We start from the raw sequence: 17,843 nt of genomic DNA, 5'->3' as shown, positions 1-17,843 counted from the left end.
TGGAATATACAAGGTCTGAGTTCATCTGCCTTTGGCCTAAAGAGCAGGAACACAGACTTCATCAAAGAAATTGGAAATACAGACATTGTCATCCTACAAGAAACATGGTATAAAGGAGAAAGACCCACTGGTTGCCCTCTAGATTACAGAGAGCTGGTAGTCCCATCCACCAAACTACCAGGTGTGAAACAGGGAAGAGACTCAGGGGGTATGCTAATTTGGTATAGAGCAGACCTAACCCACTCTATTAAATATGTCAAAACAGGAACATTTTACATCTGGCTAGAAATMAATAAGGAAATGATCTCAACAGAGAAAAATMTCCTCACGRGTGCTACCTACAGTATATCCCCTCAATAGAATCCCCATACTTTAACAATMACAGATTCTCCATCCTAGAGGGGGAGATKAACAATTTCCAGGCCAGGGGACATGTATTAGTCTGTGGCAACCTAAATACCASAACTGGACAAGAACCTGACACRKTRASCACACAGGGYYACAAACACCTACCTGGAGGTGACKGCATTCCCTCCCCCATATGTCCCCCTAGACACAACTATGACAAAACAACCAACAAAAATGGGTRACAACTCCTGCKSCTCTGTCGCACGCTGGGTCTGTACATAGTCAATGGTAGGCTTCAAGTTGACTCCTATGGTAGCTACACCTATAGCTCACCCATTGACAGTAGTACTGTAGATTACTTTATCACCTCAACCCAGAGTCTCTCAGAGCGTTCACAGTCAGCCCACTAACACCCCTATCAGATCACAGCAAAATCACAGTCTTCCTGAACAGACCAATACTCAATCATTGTCACGCCKTGACCATAGAGAGCTGCTTATTCTCTATGTTGGTTGGGGCGTGACAGTGACTAGGGTGGGTTATCTAGGTGAATAATGATCTATGTTGGCCTGGTATGGTTCCCAATCAGAGGCAGCTGTTTATCGTTGTCTCTGATTGGGGATCATATTTAGGCAGCCATTTCCCCATTGTGCTTTGTGGGATCTTGACTATGTTTTTGTGTAGCTGCCTGTGAGCAGTCCAGAACGTCACGTTTCGTTTGTCTTCTGTTTTGTTTGGTGAGTTTCATGTTTATTTAACATGTGGAATTCTACGCACGCTGCGCCTTGGTCCAATCATTATGACGATCGTGACAATCATGAGACATCAATGCTAAAGGAACTACACAATATTAAGAAATGCTATAGATGGAAGGAAAGTAGTGTAGAAACCTACCGAAAAAGAATTAGGCAACAACAAATTCAAGTCTTTTTAGACAATTTTTTTTTTTTTTTAAGGCCTGAGGCCTTTTGCCTTTTGGTAGGCCGTCATTGTAAATAAGAATTTGTTCTTAACTTACTTTCCCAGTTAAATAAAGGCAAAATAAATACTTTGTTTATCCATTTCACTTGCTTTGGCAATGTAAACATATGTTTCCCATGCCAATAAAGCACCTTGAATTGAATTGAATTGAGAGAGAGAGAGGATAGCCTTGCTATTGAGAAAGGCCGCCAAAGGCAGACCTGGCTTTCAAGAGAAGTCATGCTATGTGCACACTGCCCACAAAATGAGGTGGAAACTGAGCTGCACTTCCTAACCTCCTGCCAAATGTATGACCATATTAGAGACACATATTTCCCTCAGATTACACAGATCCACAAAGAATTAGAAAACAAACCCGATTTTGATAAACTCCCATATATACTGGGTGAAATACCACAGTGTCCATCACAGCAGCAATATTTGTGACCTGTTGCCACAAAAGGGCAACCAGTGAAGAACAAACACCATTGTAAATACAACCCATATTTATGTTTATTTATTTTCCCTTTTGTACTTTAACCATTTGCACACCGTTACAACACTGTATATATACATAATATGACATTTGAAATGTCTTTATTCTTTATTCTTTTGGAACTTCAGTGAGTGTAATGTTTACTGCTAATTTGTATTGTTTATTTCACTTTTGTATATTATCTACTTCACTTGCTTTGGCAATGTTAACATATGTTTCCCATGCCAATAAAGCCCCTTGAATTGAATTGAATTGAGAGAGGGAGGGGGGGGAGGGGGTAGGGAGAAATAGAGAGAGAGGAGAGAGAGCACAGAGTGGGAGAGAGAGAGGGAAACTGAATCACAAGAACACTCTGACTCACTCGTGTTTAGCAGTGGTGTAAAGTACTTCAGTAAAAATACTTTAAAGTACTATTTAAGTAGTTTTTGGGGGTATCTGTACTTCACTATTTATATTTTTGACAACTTTAAATTTTACTTCACTACATTCCTAAAGAAAATAATGTACTTTTTATTCCATACATTTTCCCTGACAGCCATTAGTACTCGTTACATTTTTAATGCATTGCAGGACAGGATAATGGTCAAATTCACACATTTATCAAGAGAACATCCCTGGTCATCCCTATTGCCTCTGATCTGGCGGACTCACTAAACACAAATGATTTGTTTGTAAATGATGTCTGAGAGTTGGAGTGTGCCCCTGGCTATCAGGCAATTCAAAATGCAAGAAAATGGTGATGTCTGGTTTGCTTAATATAAGGAATTACTTTTACTTTCAAATACATTTACTTTTGATACTTAAGTATATTTAAAACCAAATAGTTTTAGACTTTTACTGACTTTCACATTCACTTTTACTTGAGTAATTTTCTATTAAGTTATCTTTACTTTTACTCAAATATGACAATTGGATAATTTTTCCACCACTGATGTTAAGGCAATGCAGAAGATTTATATTTTGAGTGGGGAATGTCCACTGGCATGAGATMGGCCAGCTATGGCGGACTACATACCTCTGCCAGGGTGAGCTCAGTGTAGAAGGACGACATCTCTACATCCAGGTACATGGGGACGGACTGGGATTCTGCACAGCTGCACAACGACAGAGAGACAGGAAACTGTCAATACTTAACAACGCTACAGCCACACCCCTGCAGCTTGACCCTCACACTCAACCACAATGTATGTTGCAACACCCGGTCAATACGACAAGCTAGACTAGGGCCCAGAGATTTCCCTGATGGTCCATGCATCCTACTAGGGCCCAGAGTTTTCCCTTGATGGTCCATGCACAGTGACTAGGGCCAGAGTTTTTCCTTGAGGGTCCATGCACAGTAGTAGGGCCCAGAGGTTTTCCTGATGCCAGCACAGTACTAGGGACCAGAGTTTTTCCTGATGGCCGATGCACAGTACTAGGGCCCAGAGTTTTTCCTTGATGGTCCATGCACAGTAGTAGGGCCAGAGTTTTCCTGATGGCCGATGCACAGTACTAGGGCCCAGAGTTTTCCTTGATGCTCCATCACAGTAGTAGGGCCAGAGTTTTTTTCCTGATAGGTCGATAGCACAGTACTAGGGACCAGATTTTCCTGATGCCGATGCACACAGGTACTAGGGACCAGAGTTTTTCCTGATGGCCGATGCACAGTACTGTAGCAACCAGAGTTTTTCCTGACAAATGACATGGAATACCCTAAAGTATTTCCTGTTGATATGTAGGCCTCAGTGTATAAACATTACCTGTAGGGTCTGATGTTGTCATCAGTGACAGTGTTGCACCAGGAGGCCAGCCTAAGGGAGAGGGTGACAATGACCCCTCCAGACACAGGCTCAGGGTCAGGAAGGCGGAGAACAAGGTTCTGGAAAAGGAARACAATAATAACATAGGTGACAGTGAACAAGTGGAAACAATGTCATTTGACATAAACTGTTATAACTATGTAATAGTAGTTAGCCCATAACACATAGAATGCATTGCACCATTTTATATTTCATAATGGTCATGATTATTATTATCAGGTTGTTTATGTAATTTATGTTTCATTTCAAATGAATCATTTGTATAATTGTTTTTAAAAATAATAATAAATATAATACGCCATTGATTAACTATTTCAAAGCCCATGTAAAGTGCACTCACTCGTCATGTCGCCAGCCCTGAACTGCGCCGTACATCACCGTGAAAACCCGACAAAAGTAGCTTACTGGCAAGCAGCSGGTGGGCCCCATTGTTGTACCACCAAGTGTGAAATCTCACCCGGTTCCCCAGTAATTTCGATTCAATTCTCCGTCCTCCATGAACCCGTGGTGAAAAGCGCACAACGCCCTTTGAAAACTGAGCCGTTGAGCGCAAGCGGGACAAKRACCATCAACCCGGCCAGGACTGACAGGGTGTGTGGGTTGCGCAGTGAGCCACCAACAGTCGCCGATCAAGTTTCATAGTCCAAAAGATCGATCAGAACTAAATACAYGATATCTTCAGGCAGTGCCTACCCGTTTATTCGGTGTTATCTGGAATTAGTAAACCACCATCTGTCAAACTTCCAAAGAAATCAGCGGATATTTAAAGCACAGCCTGCATGATTGCTGGCATTCCGTTATACAATTCTCCCCTAGCAAATGTGCCAGTGACGCACTAGCAATCAACACATACCGGAGCACTGGCCAACTGGCCTAGATATTGGTGCTTTCGAGACAAGTGGGAAAAAACGAGGTCAAATCATGATGTTAGTGATCTTCAGGTCGGAAAGTCGGAGCTCTAGAAAGATGCCCGAGTTTCTAACTTGGAATTCCGAGTTGGATGACCGGTCCAAACGATTTTTCCCAGTCGGAGATGTCRGAGTTCCCAATTCACAGTTCCCAGTTGTTTTGAAGGGGGCATAAAATATGCAGTGAAATGCTGTCAAAATTGTCATTGAGTGATACTTTTTATTCAGTCATTATCCAGMTAGCCTTGCTTGCTTGGGGGGCAGGTAACCTAGCGGTTGGGCCAGTCACTTGCTCCACCCTATTTGACCTTTTGAGAAATATGATTTTTTTTTGTTATACAGTATAAGATGCATGGGATAGAATGTAGGGCGGGGTCGAAAGGGGTGACAATGCRGACCCCCACACTCCTGTAATTTAAAGTCGGTCAGTAGGACAACGTTAACCATATCGACTCCCCTAACAATGGACCATTGCAAAAGGCTCATTTGCACTTTTTCCTTAGAACTATTGAATGCTGTCCTATAAATAAGAAATACTGCAGCCTATGATATCCACAATTTATGAACTATTGCATTTGTTCCAAACAAACCTCTACAACCTTCGAACACTCTTCATCAATTCACCAAAGTGATAAACATAGACAACACAATTTTATTTTTCAGGAGTGATTCATTTTGTTTCATTGATGAATGCGTCACAGAGTCATGTCCATGTTGCTAAAGCATGTAGCGCTAAGCTAAAAATAAGTTCCGTTGCAGTGAAATGGGTTGGGTTCCTCTRACCACAGAAGAAGAAAAAGCAGGAAGTTCCTGCCTCTGCCAATGTTGTGGTTGTTTGCGTGTTCATTATTTACTAGCTACAGTAGGTGGGCAAGTTCAAGTATTTGTATTTTGTGTAAAGATRAGTAGACTGTAAGGTAAGCCGCCAATACACTTTTATTTATAACGGTTAACATATGGCCATGTCAATTGCAGTTACTTTGCATCTTGTTCACACGCGAGCTAGCACCAGTAAAACCCTTTTTCTTGCTTGCTTATAAATGACCTAGTAGGACACCCAGATAACAGTTAGTGAATGAGTTGAAATGACTAGCTAGTTCTTCTTTTAAAAGCAATTGTGATGGGGGGGTCTCAGATTTCGGGTTTAGAGCATCTTCATTTCTTTAATCATATCTAGTTTTGTCTTAACATTTAGTGTTGGTGTGGACCACCAATGTAATACAATGTGTTCAGTCATCTAATATCATGTCTTCTCATCCCATCACTACCGGCCATCAAGTTCCATGGCGAGTCCAGAGACACCAGGAGATGAGAGTAGGGAGCTGGGGGCCGGGGCTGCAGGGGTAAGCTGTTCAGGAACGCCTACCAAGCCTGGACCCTCAGGTGCCAACATAGACTCCCAGCTYCAAGATGCCGTCCATTTAAAAACGGAGGGGAACAAATTCTACAAAGAGAAAAACCTTCGGTCTGCAATTGGACGTTACCACCGTTCGTTGCTCATTCTGCGTAGTTTAGACTCTGATGTCACTGCGGCAGTGAAGGGGTTTGGTCCTGAGGCTCCTGTACTCACCACAGGACAAGAAGAACTACTTAGGAACACACAGATTGACTGCTACAACAATTTAGCAGGTATTACAGGCCTTGACATATTTCATGCAGTAGATGAGTTGTTTCAAATTATCCACTTACAGGAGGATAATACGAAGCATAATGCACAATCCGCCTCTTTCTGGACTTACCTTTATCTTCTCTTTTCTGTCACTTGGTCTCCCCCTCTCTCAGCCTGTCTGCTGCAGAYGGAGTGTGTCGACTACACGCGTGTCCAGGAGTACAGCTTGCGGGTGTTGCAGTTGCGGCCAGGTGACATCAAGGCCCTGTACAGAGCAGGAGTGGCCACTCTGGAGCTGGGAGACGCACAGAGCGCCAAGCAATACCTCACTCAGGCCAGCAAAGGACAACCCAATGGTAGCTCAGCTTTTTGGTTACTATCTTCCTGTTTAGGGCCTGCTGTCKCTACCACAGCCTTTCAGTTAAACAAAACAGATTATTGATTATTTGTGAGGGCATGTTATAAGCCTAGGCATACTGTACAATTCCCCAACAGAATGAAGTAGAACACAATATATTGTATTATTGTGTCTCTATGCTATTCCCATTCCCCTAATGTTGATTGAAATTGAAATCACTGTATTTGTGACTGTCTCTCTTTGACAGACACTAATGTGAGGAGGCACCTGCAGCGAGCGGAGGAGAGGCTGAGCACGGAGTACCAGAAGGAGAAGGCTCTGTACCGGGGCATGTTCTCCTCCAGTCAGAGAGCCGGGGAGGGGGCCAGCGGAGGTGTCACCCAGAATTAAGTTCCCATCAGGAGGGATGTTCTGTTGTTCTGACCCTGACTGAGGATTGAGAAGAGCACTGGAGAAGAAAGAGGAACCAAGCCTGGACTGGACACCTGAGAAGAGTTACAGCACATTTCAGGGAATCGGCCTGAGTAAGGTGCTGCGCAGGTTTGCTAATATGGATCACATAATGACTAGTTATTTACGAGGCAAGATTATTCATTTTTTATAGATCATTGATTCTGTGCAGAGCCTTGATCAGGCTGATCCTATTGAAGAGCCTGTTATGCTATAGAGAATATMTGTGCCTGATGACCAACAAGGAGATGGAGCTAAATTGTTGGAGGTTCAGCATAAGGGTTGAAGGTCAAAGCGAGGGAGCTACAGAGAGACTATTTGTGCACTTTTCAAACTCAGTCCTGTTATGCCTTCTGAAAGTGGTTGTTTCTGGTCACATAATCAGTRGTGTTTCTTTTTGTGTACAAAATGTTTTGATTAAACTTAATAAATATTTTTTGAAATTACAGCCTTTACTACAGCGATATACCAAACATTAGGAACACCTTCCTAATATTGAGTTTTGCCCTCAGAACAGCCTCAATTCGTCGGGGCATGGACTCTATAAGGTGTCAAGCATTCCYCAGGGATGCTGGCCCATGTTGACTCCAATGCTTCCCACAGTTGTTAAGTTGGCTGGATGTCCTTTGCGTGGTGGACCATTCTTGATACACACGGGAAACTGTTGAYCGTGAAAAACCCAGCAGCGTTGCAGTTCTTGACACAAACCGGTGCGCCTGGCACTTACAACCATACCCTGTTCATAGGCACTTATCTTGTCTTGCCCATTCACCCTCTGAGTGGAACTCATAAACAATCCATGTCTCAAGGCTTAAAAATCCTTCTTTAACCGGTCTCCTTCCCTTCATCTACTGATTGAAGTGGATTTAACAAGTGACATCAAAAAGGGATCATAGCTTTCACCTGGTCAGTCTATGTCATGGAAAGAACAGCTGTTCATAATGTTTTATACCCTCAGTGTAGAAGTGTTGGAGGTGGATGGAAGTATTCACACAGTCAAAAGTTTAATTACAAGTTTTCTTTATTAATAATAATCCAAGATACARACATTTGTTTCAAATAACATTTTATTCTTATTATTACTTTATTGAGATCCATTTCAAAATCCTGAGCACAATATCAATTTATAGCACAATTTGTTTGTTGATTTTGGTCTTTATGGCCAATATGATTGTACTTCAAAGGCAACATACAGTATATAAGGTTTGATTTGATATACACTCAGAGAGAACAAGCTCACGATAGCCATGATAGCACACAGAGATAAGTCACAGAGTTGCATGCAGAGGGGACCACTCACAGTCACACACTACTGAGAGTCAAGTTCAACAGATTCATAACATTGGCACCGCATTATCAACCAAAATACAACCGACTGAAATATTGACTGTAACTTAGTGGTTTGGGGTTTTAGGCTGGGTTTCTGTACAGCACTTTGAGATATCAGCTGATGTAAGAAGGGCTATATAAATACATTTGATTTGATTTAGTGGCAAAAACACTATTTCATTTATTGTGATCTCACTTTCTCGACGTCTTGTGTTTCAAACTCAGAGACCTCACTGAGCTAAACACCCTTCTACTCAGGTCCCTCAGTGAGCGTGAGCGTGTGAGGGTTGCCCGAGAAGGAGGAGGGGATGGCGAGAACGATGGGGAGGAGAGAGGAGGAGAGAGGGAGGGACAGCTTCCCTCCAGACTCTGAGAGCGAGAGAGGTGGAAGAGGCTGGCAGTAGAGGACAAGCGCTTGTCTTCTGCTGCTCTTCCTCCGAACACCAACGGACGAACCCCCTCCACGCTGAGCTCTCTGCCGATGTCCAGAGAGGAGGTCCACTGTGCCCCCCTCAGATGCTCCTCTTTTAGGGCTCGAGGATCCAGCACTTCCCCCTGGGACTCACTGCGGAACAGAGCCCGTCTGGACAGCCTCAGGCTGGAGCTACACTTGTCCCAGCCACCACCACCACCCTTCCCTTTGCGTTTTGAGGCACTGCTCTCTTTCTCTCGCCTCTCTGCCTTGGCATGCTTCTCCTTTTGGTCATCTTTCTCCTTTCTCCTGATCCCCTCTCTCTTCCACCTCTCCTTGTTCTCCTCTTCCTCAGCCTCTTTCCCCCATGAACGTCCTTCGAAGCCCCTCCAGAGTTTGGCTGCCACCTTCTTTGGCGTCTGGGCCGTGTCGTGACTGCCTTSCTCTCCCCAGTTGCTGCTGTAGCACCTCTGTTTCCTGTGGAAGCTGCTCACCGTCGATGCCCTCACCAACTCCTTGGATGCATGCTTCCCCTGGTAGAGCCCCTCCCCATCCACCCTCTTCCATCCTTCTCCCTRCCCATCTACCCTCCATCTACCCCCTCCACCCCCTGCACCCTGCCGTAGTGACCCCCCTCTGGGCTGGATGCTGCCCCTTTGTGGTGAGCTGCTGTCCCTGACGCGAGGCAGGGAGCACTGGAATGGGTCATCCCGCCGGAACACAGAGAATGGAGTATTGGCGAGGGGGGAGGGCTGGAGAGGGCGGGGTGGGGAGCGTACCCTGGGGCGGTCACGGGACGAGGGGGAAGAGGCGGGGTCAGATGGGGAAGGGGTTTGTTGGCAGTGGAAGGTGTGTGTGTGGTGGTGGGTGACATGATGATGGGTAGGTGGGTGGGTTGAGGTGGACTGGTAAGGGTGATTGGTGCTACTGGAATGGGGACTGGAGGAGGCGGGAGGTGTGAGGCCGGAGTGGGACTGTGGGGAGTGGGTGACACTGAGGGACAGCTGGATCGGCCTCTGGGGGTCATGTTCAGTCTCGTTACTGGCGTGGAGGTGGCGGACACTGGAATAATCATGATGATGAGACTGGTGGTCATTCTGGGCTGTCTGGTGGGAGGAAGGGGAGGAGCTTTGGCCTTTAAACTCTGACCCCTGACCTTTTCTCTCGGTGTCGCTCTGGAAGCAGTCAACATCCAGCTCCACACCCTGCTCCATCAGGCCCACCACCACAGCCCGGGGCAGGCCAGAGAGACGGGAGATCTCCCCCACCATCGCTGAGTCCTCGCTGAGCTTACTAGGGCTGGCGTCCGGGGCATTGACGCTGGGTTGACTCCTTGTCACTTTCCCTGGTGAAGAATCCAGTCCACTCCAGTCCAGCGAGCGGGAGAACCCTAGCCCTGACCCAGCCCCGGTGACCTCCAGAGAGCTCCGGTGATTGAGGTTGGAGGGACATGTTGAGATGCGTGGSCGAGACCTCAGGGCAGGGGTGGGAGTGGCAGCGGTGGAGAGGGAGGAGGTGGAAGGAGAGGGGGAGGCAGTGGGGGTAGCATGGTCACTCCTTAATCCACCACTAGTGCTAATACCTTCCTTGGATTTTTTTGAGTCCAAACCCAGGTTTTTGTTCAGATTGGGGCTGAGGTTGAGACTGAGGTTGAGGTGGAGGTTGATTTTGAGGTCCTCTCCTGTCACAGAGGGCAGGTGGCCCAGGTTGATGGAGTTCCTACTGGCCTTCTTACCAATATTGCTGAGGCTGACCCGCGCAGAATTACCCAGAAAAGACTTGCAGGGTGTCACACTGCCCACTGTCAGGTTGGAGGGGGTACTGCGGCTCTCGAAGGCCAACAGCGACTGAGTGGAGCCGTGGCCAGGGGTTCTGGGGCCCCTGTGGCAACCTGGCCCAGGGGTGGCGGTAGGGGTGGTGTCAAAGGGGGCAACCCGGCTGCGGTACTGGCGAGCCAGCCTGGTGATGTACTGCTCCAGCTGGGTGAAGGTGGAGGGGTGAGGAGGCTGGGGGGGCCGGAAGAGGGGGGTGGACTGAGATTCCTCAGCCTGGGCAGAGGAGTCCGGACTCGGGGAAAGGCGAGAGGAGGGTGAGGGGTCCTGACTGGAGGTGAAGAGGGGGCTCTGGAGGGCCACGGCATGGAGGGGGCTGGGGTAATGGTACACCTCCTTGGTCCTCCGGGACACCAGGTCAGAACAGAACCTGGGGTCGAGTTGGGGTCGGGGMTCAGCGAGTGGGAGGAGGGAGCCGGGATGGGGGTCACCCAGGCTGGAGCACAGGTCAGACAGGAAGAAGAGACTGTTCATTTCCAGGTCACCTGGGTTCAAAGGACGAGAGAGAAAGTTTATGAATGTCAGTCAGCTTATAAAGAAGCAAAAGCATTTATCTAGGACTATGGTCCCAGGACTCTCTGGAAAACTACTGGTTAAATACAGATGAACTGTATTGAAGTGTAAGTGTGTTTCTGTGAGTGCATTTGAATGTCCATATGTGTGTTATATCTGACCTGTAGATACTGGTCTCCTATCACCGATCTCTGTGGTCTCCTCAATGCGCTGAGTTCTTGGCTGCTGCGCGGCCTCCGGCCACTGGATGTCACTGTGGTCTGCWGAGAGGGGCCGCTGTTCCCACAGCCTGAAGGCTCCCCCTGAGGGTGCTCCTGGTCCGGCCCGGACTTGCCCACCTGGTACTGGAACCCCCTGGGCCAGGACTGCCTCACTGGACACAGAGTAGCAGGAGTCTGATAGGGAGCTGCCACTGACTGAATAAAAGCCTACCGAGGGTGGGAGAAATAAAGCGAGGGGAAGAGACAGAAAGATAAAAAGAAAGAAAGAAAGGAGGGAGTGTAGGTCCAGAGAAAGAGTGATTTGCAAGAAAGGAGTGAGTAAGTGGTGTTGAAAAGATAACATGAGAGGGTAAATAAAGGAACAGGGACAGAAAAGTTGAAGGTTAATATTTAATACGGCTTTGCAACACGGTATCTCACAAAGTAAACAAAACTTAAGGTGAGAAGTGTTGTTGGGCAAAGCCAGGGCCAGATTACCGAACGAGCACGCAGGGCCCCCCCCCCCAGATAGCCTATTARGAACATGGCGGTCGGGGCCCCCCCAGATAGCATATGAACACGTCACAAGCCATTGTTTTTTCGGGGGGGGGGGGGCCTGGAGGTAGGTATCCCAGGGCCCCAGATGTGATAGTCCAGCCCTGGCCAAAGCCGTATGGGTGTCACAGACCACCCCCAAAAGACCCCCCATGGTAGGATCACACAGTCCAGTACCTGAGCTGGGCCTGGAGTCATAGTCCACCTGGACTGCACCATCAAGGTCCGGGGGGGAGAGCAGGTCAGACGGGGCATCCCAAGAGAGGGTGGACCAGCGTGAGTCATCCCCACCAACCCCATCACCTCTGGAATGAACCAGCCCATCTCCACCAGAGTTCCCCACACTGTCCTTGTCCAACGTGCTGGTGTGGCATGGCAACACTGTTTCTGAAGGGGGAGAAGGAACCTGAAAAACAGAAAAACGGGTGTTCAAGTCACAACATGTCTTTAAAGAGATGATAATTAGAGAGTGGTGTAGAATGGATCTCTAAMGTTCTTATTTACCAAACACTGATGTCATCAGCCTTACTGGAAGTTCTAGAAGACTTGTGTTTCAAGACTCAGACACAAAAACAGAATATGARGTATTCTTTCTCCTCAATAGCCAATTCATGACTTTCTTCTTACTTAGATGAACGTGATTACTCATGACCTCTCCGGTGATYCCCTATATTAGCCTGATTGGGTGATAGGGGTGGGGGGAACAACAGGGGGCTTTGTTCACTGCCAGGCCTGATCAATCCTCCGTTACTACGGAGATAAACAGGAGACAATGCAGGTGACTCATACTGCCTAACTGAGAGGGGAAGGCAGTGTGTCCTAAATGTCACCCTATTCCCTATGTAGTGCACTATTTTTGACCAGGACCCACAGGGCGATGGAGGGCGATGGTCAAAAGTAGTGCACTACATAGGGAATAGGGTGCCATTTAGGACGCATACTCACTCAGAGGGGGACTTAAAGGAAGAATAGGGGAAGACAGATGATGTAACAAAGAGCAGAAGGAGAGAGGGATAAGGGGGATGACGGGGGTGGGTGCAGGGAAAAAAGTTAGACCTTGATCCTTCTTACAAGCCATGTTTAGTTTTCTCTGTCTCTCGCTACTTTTTCCACATTTGATGAAGTTAGAAAAGGTATTTTCTAAGGGGAAGTGAGTGGGTGCTTGAGAGTGGGGGAGCTAAMGGTGAGTGAAAAGTGGAGTGAAAGAGCAAGTATATGAAAGAGGTAGTGGGGGAGGGGGTTGCCTGTGAGAGGCAGAGAGTGGCATCTTAAACCCCCCCAACCCCCAACCATACTCCATAATAAGTTAAAGCCACCCCCTCCTCACCATAGCTACAGCTGCTCTCTGGTTCCTGCTCACTCCACCCACACAACAGACATAGCAGAAGTATATCTAACTCATCCAGAGCCTGCCTGCCACACACTAAAACACAAATAGCAAATAGCACTAAGACGAACACTAGCTTGCGCAAACACACTGATAACCGTCAGGGCCGTGTACACCCCCCACACTCTTCCATGGACATAATGTGAACCATGTTACCCCAGTGTAATGTTACAGTGAGATGGTTATGATCAAATCAGGAGAGAGAGAGAGGTGGAGGCCCTCAGCGCTAAGAGCTCTGTAATATGATACCCCTCTATGTGAGACAGAGAGACACAGACATTTACCCTAAAGAAACAATATGTCTACACAATGCACAGACAAATCACAGCAAATACTCCATTAGAATCAAGGACTACATAATATGAATGTACATAACATACTTTTGTGACGTACTTTCATTAGGTATCTACAGTATGTAGTGCTTACGAACACTTTACGAATGCTCTATAAAGCCTTTAAGTTGTTATTTTCAAAATGTGTTGCATAATTGTGATAACGCTAAATACTTTGAGATGTCATGTTGGGAAAGGTAAGCTATTGATTAATTCTGTTTACTTTAACTGAAGAAGCAGAGGAGACTGACGTTTCAATCCAAGATAATGCCCTCTGACGTCATGTTTATCTGTGGGCTGGAGGTTGATATAGGGCCAGCAATACATGCCATGGTCCAAATGTWCATAGAAGAATGCTGGTGAGAGTGATCACAGTGTGGGCTTTGGCAGCAAATCAAGTGTTGATGGGGTGCAACAGTACAGTACTACTGTTACCCCACTGTGATAGTTAAAATAGCCAGAGAGAGAGAGAGGAGAGAGAGAGAGAGACTAACTGCAGTCTGTATGTCCAGTCATCTTTCCCCTCTTCCCTCTCTACCATCTTCCATCTCACCTCTTCCCTCTCTACCATCTCACCTCTTCCCTCTCTACCATCTCACCTTTTCCCTCTCCCCTCTTCCATCTCTCCTCTTCCCTCTCTCCTCTTCCCTCTTCCCTCTCCCCTCTTCCCTCTCCTCTTCACTCTCCTCTCCCCTCTCTCCTCTTCACTCTCCTCTCTCCCCAGTGGACAGAATTGGGTCGGTGATAACGTTGGTCACATTGGAAACAACAACAGCAGAAGCAACTTGTCTCTCAATCTGTTGTTTAATATGCTAATAGGGTCTGCGTTGGCGGATGGAAGGGCAAGCAGAGCTACTCTCTATGGTGTTTGTGATGACTAATACCATTTAACATAGCATAGCTGCTGAACGTCAGAGGGAATCTATAGAGAATAAATTGGTGCAGTGTTTCTGAGAAGGAAAAAGCAGTAAGTAGAATGTTGTGCTATTCCTTACCTCGGGATCAGTTGACCATTCTCTATTTGATTAATAAAAAGGGAATGACTTGAGTTGTCCCTATTACTGGAGKTAAGTGACTGTTCACCAAACACTGTAACAACAAACCAGTATGGTAACCTACCCTACATGAGGACAGGGTTCACAGACTCAGGTTAAGCTTCAGACTTCCAACTCCGTTATGAGGCAATGTAGGGCTCTGTGGCCTTCTGCATTCTATTCTTAGTATTGTACCAACTAGGCCTAACAGTTGTCCAAATGGTAACAATGAAAGCTGAAGGCCACATCCATGGTGAGAGTTKAAATGAACAAGGTCTTTATTCAATAGGTCTACTTCAACGTGTGTACCAAGTTGTCTTACTATGGGTCTTTCCCAATCAAATGATCTTATCTCACACAAAAAGATCAATGTATTCACATACTACAGTAGCCTATTTACACAGAAGATTTTGGGCCGATACAGAATATAGAACTCTGTAGGCATCTGTCATCTACAGTATGACCTGACCTAGGTGTATGCTTGTATCTATAGGGTGTGTACCAAGTGTACATTCTTTACACAGATACATTCTATGTCATGTCCTTGGGGAAAACTGGACTGTGAAAAGATGTGGACATTGACACTCATCATATGAGATCCATAAAGGGYACAGAACCAMAACACCCTTTGTATTCTACATAACCTTGACTGATACAAAACGGAATAAGAAGCAGTGGAGGCGGATGGATTACTYTCAATTCTATTAGACAGGTCAAACACCATTGTGTAATCAGTAGCTATAGCTCCGTGCTTATGACTCCATCGCTCAATCAAGGCTATTGAAGCGCAGCAGTCTGTTTGATGCAACGGGATAAAAATGCCCTACTGGCAGATATGAATGCATTCATATTTAATAGCAACCAATCTTGTCAAGAGATCTGGGACTACGCACTGACCTGTTGCCTGCGGGATGTCGCAGAGCCATCCGAGGCTGCGCTCTCGAGGTTTTCCTCCTGTTGATCGGTGATGACAGTCACCGTGGTACCGGTGCTACTGGTGTCTTTGAGGTCCAGCGCCGCATCGATCATGTCCAGATGTTGGCCCCGGAGCAAATCCAGCTCAAGGATTCCGGCCAGGGTCGCTTTCAGCCGCTCGCCAATCCGAACCCGCTCCGTGCCAGACCAGAGCGAATTCACACAACTGCGGCGGCCAGGCATTGTAGAGGCTGAATCCGGGGCGCTTWAGACTAGGAGCTCAGTCTCAATGACAATGGGCTACGGTCCAGCTAAAGTCAGTGCAACATATGTTCTCACGATCGACAATATAGCAACATTGTATCCTCCCGCCCAGTTAAACCAATGATTCGTTGGCAAAATAGCCTACTTAATTAAATCTAAGCCATATTACATTGAAGCATGTTGACTAGAGYGTCAAATGTATGACACTAAAGAGATGATCAAACCATATTCCATCTTAATCCTCAATTATGGTTTCGTATTATGATCACCCAATTGTGTCCGACCATTCAGTACTTCATGCAAATGATGTTCACSATAGACCCGACGTAACAAAGCTGTAAATAACGTTACATTGGTTCAAGCAAAATGTGTCCAGGGGGAGGAGCCSAGGAGGTAACGTACCAAAGCTTGAAAGGGATTGGCCAGGGAAGTTTTCGAATATACGCCTAAATCCCTTGGCCGCCAAACTATTCCAAAACACACAGGAAAATGMTCAAATACACGATGAATGATGGGCAATAATAAAGGTGATAACGTTCACCACGTGCATAACTTAGTCTATAAAAGCATAATAACACAAAGACGSAAAGACTGTTTCAAAAAGTGTATCAAAGACTCCTCGAATGAAATATGTAGATTGACAAGTTTACTATTATTGTGAGTCTGAAAACGAAATGTTCAAGTTACAGTTGCATCAATCACCTATTTGGGTTGTATGGGACAAGTTCTGCCCCTTTGGATTCGGACAGGTGKACCTCCCCCATCTCCACCCCCTYCTCTGTTATGTCAACCTTCAACCAGCAGAGAGCAGCCTTGTGACAACACCAGGTTCATTCCAAGAACAGTTTTGGTTTTGGCCTAGAGTAGTTTATTTGATCTCTAGATCTATTCRATAATTCATGTTTTCTCACTGTAAAACAAACCTGAGAGTATTTCAAAGGAGATTGTTCAAACTCCAATTATGTAAGTGGGGCAACATTCTCCCACCTAGAGAGCAAGATACACAAATCAATAAAGCCCCCTGTTTTTCAAAGTGCATAAAATGCAAAAGGAGAGGGATAAAGCACAGCATAAAGATGACTAGACCCTGACCGATGCATCGGTTGACTAATACTAGCCTGTTTTTCAAAGTGCATAAAATGCAAAAGGAGAGGGATAAAGCACAGCATAAAGATGACTAGACCCTGACCGATGCATCGGTTGACTGATACTAGCCTTTCACATAAATATTTGTATCGGTCTTTATTCCACAGATAAAGCGCCGATATTATATACATATAATAAACAAATACCTCTGCTCTTTTGCGATAATTTTTTGACATTTTCAATGGTTGCCTGAAGAACTTTGAACATCATCCAGCCTTAGGTCACAACATGATTGGTTTGACAGGTGAGTAACTTGCCGTAGCGAACGTATTTGAATAAGTAAATAATCAAAAGTCGACTTAACCAAGCAAGCAGCCCTGTCCTCATCACATTCTCACTTAGTTAACGTTAGCTTAGCTATCTAGCCAGGAAGGTAGTTGTTACATTAGCTCGCTAGCTAGCAGTCTGTGCTACCACTGCCAAAGTGAACGCTCCTCTCGATACAAAAATAACGCTGTTATTGTCTCGGCCTATTATGTTTTCTAGTGGGCTTATTTGGTTAGTTTTCCGAAATATGCAATCGGCAAAAAGCAAGACATTTGGCGCAGATCTATCATTTCAGGCCATGTGCTTGCATGCATGATGAGATAAGTAACGTTAGCAAGCTAAATTAGGTGTGCCTAAAACCAGTGCCAAGCATTTCCCTGCATAAAGCTTTCAGCCATCAGCACATGCCATTTGCAGTTAAAGTGTATAGCCAATACATTTAGTATTGATGGTTTCTCTAAGAAAACATTGTTGTAATGAACAGCTAGCTTATGCCCCTCATAGGTTGCCATTAGTAATGGCATTAAGAGTTTGTTTACATGACCTTTTGTAAACAAACTCACGTAAACTCGTACATCGCCTTGGTCCGTACAATTGCCCTTATTTTAGCGCCCCAAAAACGTAATACTTAATGTAATGTCAATACCATTGTAAAGCACAATTTCTCCCCTTTCCAACAGAATCAATTACATGACCTAAACACTGCCCGTTTCTGCATAATTCAAGCAG

The 17,843-nt window shown here is 45.8% G+C and overlaps 2 protein-coding genes and 1 pseudogene across 2 annotated transcripts; 1 reads left to right on the top strand and 2 right to left on the bottom strand.

The window, feature by feature from the left end:
- The window catches only part of LOC111965946 (transmembrane protein 179-like), an 11,839-nt pseudogene extending 7,501 nt beyond the window's left edge, over positions 1-4,338 (bottom strand).
- Positions 4,339-5,278: 940 nt separating this feature from the next.
- On the top strand, positions 5,279-7,376 carry ttc9c (tetratricopeptide repeat domain 9C). The gene is made up of 4 exons (XM_023990377.2): positions 5,279-5,428; positions 5,791-6,140; positions 6,294-6,476; positions 6,726-7,376. Exons 2-4 carry the CDS (start codon positions 5,795-5,797, stop codon positions 6,866-6,868), a joined length of 672 nt encoding a protein of 223 aa, XP_023846145.1. The 5' UTR covers positions 5,279-5,428; positions 5,791-5,794; the 3' UTR covers positions 6,869-7,376.
- Positions 7,377-7,932: 556 nt separating this feature from the next.
- Positions 7,933-16,076, bottom strand: LOC111965525 (dapper homolog 2). The gene is made up of 4 exons (XM_023989691.3): positions 15,420-16,076; positions 11,947-12,175; positions 11,176-11,442; positions 7,933-10,986 (listed from the first exon to the last, which is right to left on the bottom strand). The coding sequence occupies exons 1-4, from the start codon at positions 15,678-15,680 to the stop codon at positions 8,450-8,452; spliced, it is 3,294 nt and encodes a 1,097-aa protein (XP_023845459.1). The 5' UTR covers positions 15,681-16,076; the 3' UTR covers positions 7,933-8,449.
- Positions 16,077-17,843: the final 1,767 nt, after the last annotated feature.

This window comes from Salvelinus sp. IW2-2015, linkage group LG6.2, assembly GCF_002910315.2.
Source record: "Salvelinus sp. IW2-2015 linkage group LG6.2, ASM291031v2, whole genome shotgun sequence".
Taxonomy (NCBI): Eukaryota; Metazoa; Chordata; class Actinopteri; order Salmoniformes; family Salmonidae; genus Salvelinus; species Salvelinus sp. IW2-2015.
This window is presented reverse-complemented; position numbering and strand designations above follow the sequence as displayed.